Genomic DNA, 6000 nt, shown 5'->3' on the forward strand with positions numbered 1-6000 from the left:
TTGTGATTTGACAGAATTAAAAGGGCAGTGACGTCAGTGAGACTTTAATTGTTGTCTGTCTCGAAAAAGGTGTAAATAAAATTGAAGGATCAATAACGGCTTTTTATACAAGTAAGACACGTGATGCACAACATCATGAAAATTAATCAAGCAAATTAATATAGATAAACTTCAGATAGACTAGGCCTATCGAATTATTGCCTGAAAATGTCTCTATTGAGAAAAGTGCATTTCATTTGATCTTGGGAATCTTTTCCCACACTATTTCCCATAATAAATATGACTTAATTGAAAATCTATTTCCATTTGCTTTGAAATTCGAGTTAGTTAAAAATAATGTATTTTAGCTCTGCAGGATCCCATTCAGATTCTAAACACTTGTTATTAGAGAAAGAATTCTGGTGGACACAGTTGAAAAAGGGACAAGCCAATCAGATTGCACCTTTCCCGTTTGGCCAATGACAGGCGCCACATTGTTGTCAAATTTGTCTAATGAAAACGTAGGAGCAACAATGGAGAGAGAGTGGATCTGTATCTAGTGGCAATCTCTTGAGTAAGTTAGTGTCTCACGCTGGTGCGAGTATAACAACCTCGGCTCCTTTTAGTGAAATTAAGTTAAACAGGGGAGAGCACTCATTTCTGCAAGTCTCTTGGATTTCTCCTCGTAAATGACACGTTTAAAGTTCTATTTCTGTATAGATTGTTGCAGAGATCATCAAGTATTGACAGGTTGCACGGCGTTTTTATACCTTATTAGCGTAAATTGACAAACAGGTCCTTTATCTTGGTGAAGCTTTAGGTGAGGCTACATTCCGCTCTCTTCAATGGACAGAAAACACCGGTAGAAGATTACTTAATAAGTTGTGCAGATATGTTGAAAACTATTCAGCTCTTGTGAACAATCATCAATACATCATCGCGTTACTTTTTTTCCAATTGACAGTAGATATTGGTCAGCGACAGGACATGGATCTGAGACCAGAGCTCTCCACGGTGCCGTCAGGATCTCAGGTCCACCCTGGAGCCGGAGGGTCTGTCAACATCCCCGTCTCCATGGCCAGTAGCCTCCTGCGGGGTCCGATGCTATACCGCACAACGGAGAAGTATCCTCGCACCCCGAAGTGCGCCCGCTGCAGGAATCATGGCGTGGTATCTGCGCTGAAGGGCCATAAACGTTATTGCCGCTGGAAGGACTGTATGTGCGCCAAATGCACCCTAATCGCCGAGAGACAGCGCGTCATGGCCGCACAAGTGGCTCTCCGTCGACAACAAGCCCAGGAGGAGAACGAAGCCCGGGAGCTGCAGCTCCTGTATGGGACAGCAGAAGGGCTAGCTCTGGCGGCCGCCAACGGCATTATACCACCTCGTCAGAATTATGAGGTCTTTGGTTCTGTCAACAACGAAAGTAACTCAGGTGAGTGGATTTATAGATTATCCTGCTCAGATTAGCCTGTTCATAAACATGAATAGGCCTACATATTGGTGGAAGGTTGGTCAGGCTGTTTTGTGCGTAAATCCTGTGCTTTGCTTTTGGTAACTTTGAAGAGTAATGTAAATGACCCTGATAGAGAAATAATGTTCTGATTTGAAGAGGACAAATTGGCATTTAATTTACCAAACTGTCAAATTAGTGTGACCATCTTGGTAATGGTAACAAAATCAAAACGTAGCCTATTAGGCGCCTCTTTTATTTGATTGACATCAACATCTCATCGATTCGTTTTTTATGTATCTATTTCAGATTTAAGCATGCAGAAGTATGAATTGTTTCCGAAGTCCCAAATGTCGGCATCAGTGACCCAGCAGCAGACGTTGGGCAAATCGGTTTCCACTGACAGCGAACCAGGGATCTCTTCCCCAGACGCGCGTCATGGCTCTGGCTCTGAGAATGGAGACGGAGAGTCGTTCATCAGCTCTCCTGTCTCCAAGGCTCTGAAAGACGGAGAGGACACCCCGGGTTCGATTAGCCCCCTAGGTTCTGACTCGGGTTCGGAGACCGACAAAGATGATCAAGAACCCTCCCCATCATCGACCGCCTCCAGGCAAATGAACCCAATCGACATCTTGACCAGAGTATTCCCCAGCCACAAGCGCAGTGTTCTGGAATTGGTTCTACAAGGCTGCGGGAAAGACGTGGTGCAGGCCATCGAGCAAATTCTCAACAACAGTGGACAAGCCAAGGCCCCCGAGCAGGTGTGGACAGCAGAACGCATACTCCAGAGCGCACAGCCTCCACTCTCCTCCACTCCAAGGCCCATGTTACCGGGAGCCATGACGCTGAGCAACCGCTCCGCCTTCTCTCCACTGCAGCCAAACGCGCCACACTTTGGCGCTGATCCCAGCACCTACCCCCTGAGCACTCATCTAGGACTAAACCCCTTGCGTCTGGCCTACTCGGCCCACAGCAGAGGGCTCACCTTCATGACACCCTACTCCACCACGGGGTTGATGCCAACTCTGGGCTTCAGGCCGCCCATGGACTACGCATTCAGTGACCTCATACGGGACAGGACACTCTTGCACAAGGACCAGGGGTACACCAATGGGCTGTACAGGCCTCTCGGCAACAACAACACAGACAAACCGTGAGACTGAGAATGTACAATGTGTCATGAACTCAGTCGTGTTGGGACTATGATTCAAGTGGACACATTCAGAGAGGGACACTGTATTTGTAGCCACAAGTGTTGAATGTTATGGAGAGATCAGTAACGTGTTTGGCTATTGCAATGCTGTACATAATGCTTTGCTTTTAGTCGGTTTGCTTGCCCAAAATGGCATGGGAAACCAAGCTCACTTATATATAACTTTGTTTTCTTAGAGATAGACTATTATTCCTTATACATATGTATTGCTATAAATCCCCCGCCAAGTGTGTAACCTGAAAATATCTAGTCAAAGTATTTTGTCTGAAAATATTACTAAAGGGGTTGCAATTCCCGAAAAACGGATAGGCAAACTATTCATCACACCATAATGTATGCAGTCGCATTATAATCGAGTATATACATGGAGAAGATACAAATTCTAACTTCGATATGATTCCTGTAAATTGTGGGGTTTTGAGATTGAAAAAGTGAACGCAACCCAATTTGACTTTAGATAAAAGTGGGTTGTTTGACGATCCTGGTGCAATTGTTACTTTTACCTTTTCATTCCGAGTAATTCTTTTCTGGAAGAAAACATCCAACCTTACTAACGAATTATTGCTCACTCTTTTTTAGTAGCATACATCCATGCTTAAAAAACGTTTAAGTGGGGTGTCTTAAATTATTACCATAACGTGTAAATTACTGACGTTGAACATTTAAAAACGGAAGCTTAATTGTAAAACTATTGATGTATTGGCATTCCTTTTCTTACTTAGTTTTTATTGTTTCTCCAACGGTACAGTGTATATTGAATTTGATTAAATAAGATTATTATATTACAGTTGACTTTACCTGTGTACTTGACCCAGCATTTATCAGCCACAACCGTTCTTTTCTATTTTGTGAAATTGCATTTTTTTTCCTGAAAAGTCTATTGCTTTTCTGTCACAAGCTGTACTCACATGTGGAATTGCTGGAAATAAATGTTATTTTATACAAAATGCTTTCCAATTCTTTCTAGGCACTAATATAGCATTTATTTTCACACACACGAACGCGCACACGCGCGCACACACGCACACACTTAATTTTAGGCTATAGTTATTAGTTGTCATTAGCCTATTATTTGCAGTAATTATATAGTGCTTATAAGAATATGTAGCCTTAACTTTTATCGTGCAGAAACTTATCTTGTCTCATTATTACAATATTGTCATTCTCCATTTTGCCTTTATTCGTTTATAATAATCGTATAGACTTATAGACTCAGTCTTTGGAAACGGAAAAACAAAAGGAAGTAAAGTCCACTTGGAATATGACGCTGTAGAAACATAATCTCTCTTGCTAGCCGGAATCGAAGTGTTTACTCACGCCAGACAAATACTGTATAACAATGTAAACAAAGTATTTGACAGTGTGCCTTCATAATGACAAACGGAAAACGAAACCCAACACCTATTGAGAGGCCCCTTATTCCACATTGCATGTCTTTGATAGCTTTCATTTAACTGGAAATACACGACATCTGTTATTAGATTAATTCCTTTAAATTCATATTTGTCCATTGATATATGTACAAAATAAGAATACATGTTCAATAGACTTAGGTTATATTCGATGACAAACAATTCCAATATGTTTCATAGGCCTACATCTCGACCCAATTAAATGTTCCCTTTTTAATTTGCTATTATCTGTTTTTTCATTTGCTTTTATACAATGTACAATGTTTAAAGTGCATACAATGATACTGTGTCAAAGCATATTCCATACCTCAAACAGCAATTATGTTAACATTGAGGACTTTTGTTTTATTATAGACATGGCTTGATTACATCTGATCATCGTTAGCCAGAGCTGAAAGCTCTGTGAAATAGTTCAGCAGACTATGGCCAGAACAGTTATGCCACAATGGTTTAAGGTCCAATGCAGCCGTTCTTATCTCAATATCAGATCATTTCTGGGTAACAATTAAGTACCTTTCTGTAATTGTTTACAATTAAATTGGTCAAAAAGAAACAAGAAGAACTTCTTAGCATAGAGCAATATCTCAAGCAATAATTCTGCGTGGACTGTCTGGGAGTGGTCTGAGTGGGGAGGGGAATCCTGAAAATGATTTGTTATTGGCAGAGAGGTTTGGGACTCTCTTTCTTATTGGTCTATTAACTAATTTACCGCATGATGATGTCACCATGGAAGGCCAAAACGTAATCCCACCTAAACAGGCTGAAATTTCAAAACAGCCCTGTAAGCTTTTAGGGAGATGACCAGCCAGTCACTCAGTTCAAGTTCAAGTATATATGTGAGAGACCTCTTTGTAATTCAGGCAGCTACATGACTCCATATCTGGGCCAATATTCAATAGGTAACTGCATACCTTTGCCCTGCCATTGTTGAATCACTCCCTTCGATGGTACAGAATTTGATAGGTGTAAGCTCCAGGTAGGTAAGCTCCAGGTAGGTAACCTCCAGGTAGATTATCTCCAGGTAGGTAAGCTCCAGGTAGGTAACCTCCAGGTAGGTTATCTCCAGGTAGGTAGCTCCAGGTAGGTAGCTCCAGGTAGGTAAGCTCCAGGTAGGTAACCTCCAGGTAGGTTATCTCCAGGTAGGTAAAGCCCTATGTCAGATACTCCACCTGGCCTTCTAGCAGGCTTAGGTGGAGCTACTATCATATTGCTCAAACACATCCAGTCCTTTCAGATCAGCAAGGGGTACTCAACAACGGCTGAAAAAAGGGAGCAGGTTATTGATTTGGGATTCATCCCTGTATACAGCCTATGTGACTAACTGGTGTCTGCAGTTCTCTCAGCTCTGTGCAAGTGAGAGGAGAGTAAATCCAGGAGTGGGCAGAAAACATCAGATCTGAGAATGCAGTTCAATGCATATAGCCGACATACACTGTGTCACTGGAAGTTTTCTGTCTTTTCATTTTTTATAACAATTAAATAAAGTCACATTTATGTCTTGACCTAGTTTTGATGCATTATGTTTGACTACTCTGTGACCTCTCAAACGTTAGTGAAGCAGACAGTGATGTCCGTACCTAGTGTACCTAATGCTGTATCGGATTTGGCCTGTCATCCTCCATCTTCATCATCAAGTTGAATGCAGACAAGTAAAATATTTTTTGTTGTCATGATTCCAGAACTTGTCTGACAGCGGCTTCTGCTGGAAAAAAATGGTGGGAAAAACTAAACTCTTATCGCTAGTCACGGTGAATAAAGTAACGCGTTCTATATTTCAATGCATTTTTCTGCGAAAGGTGGGTAAACTGTTGGGCAAAAAAAGTGAGCAAACTGCGTTTACTTGCGTTTACCTTCAACTAAACTGGTTATAACAACTAAACTTGGCAGCTCCTGTGTGACGTCCGTCTCTATTTGTCCAGCCTCAATTTTCTTTACAACAATAC

General features: G+C 41.6%; 1 protein-coding gene across 1 annotated transcript; it reads left to right on the plus strand.

The window, feature by feature from the left end:
• The first annotated feature begins 505 nt into the window (after positions 1-505).
• On the plus strand, positions 506-3592 carry LOC106584330 (doublesex- and mab-3-related transcription factor A2). The gene is made up of 3 exons (XM_014169491.1): positions 506-799; positions 944-1414; positions 1742-3592. Exons 2-3 carry the CDS (start codon positions 967-969, stop codon positions 2587-2589), a joined length of 1296 nt encoding a protein of 431 aa, XP_014024966.1. The 5' UTR covers positions 506-799; positions 944-966; the 3' UTR covers positions 2590-3592.
• The last annotated feature ends 2408 nt before the right edge of the window (positions 3593-6000 follow it).

This window comes from Salmo salar, chromosome ssa23 (assembly GCF_905237065.1).
Source record: "Salmo salar chromosome ssa23, Ssal_v3.1, whole genome shotgun sequence".
Taxonomy (NCBI): Eukaryota; Metazoa; Chordata; class Actinopteri; order Salmoniformes; family Salmonidae; genus Salmo; species Salmo salar.

Bases quoted from the DNA above. Each gene is read 5' to 3' on its own strand.
- LOC106584330 (XM_014169491.1), top strand. From the start codon at position 967: ATGGATCTGAGACCAGAGCTCTCCACGGTGCCGTCAGGATCTCAGGTC. The intron at 1,415-1,741 runs GTGAGTGGATTT...TATCTATTTCAG, and splicing joins CAACAACGAAAGTAACTCAG to ATTTAAGCATGCAGAAGTAT.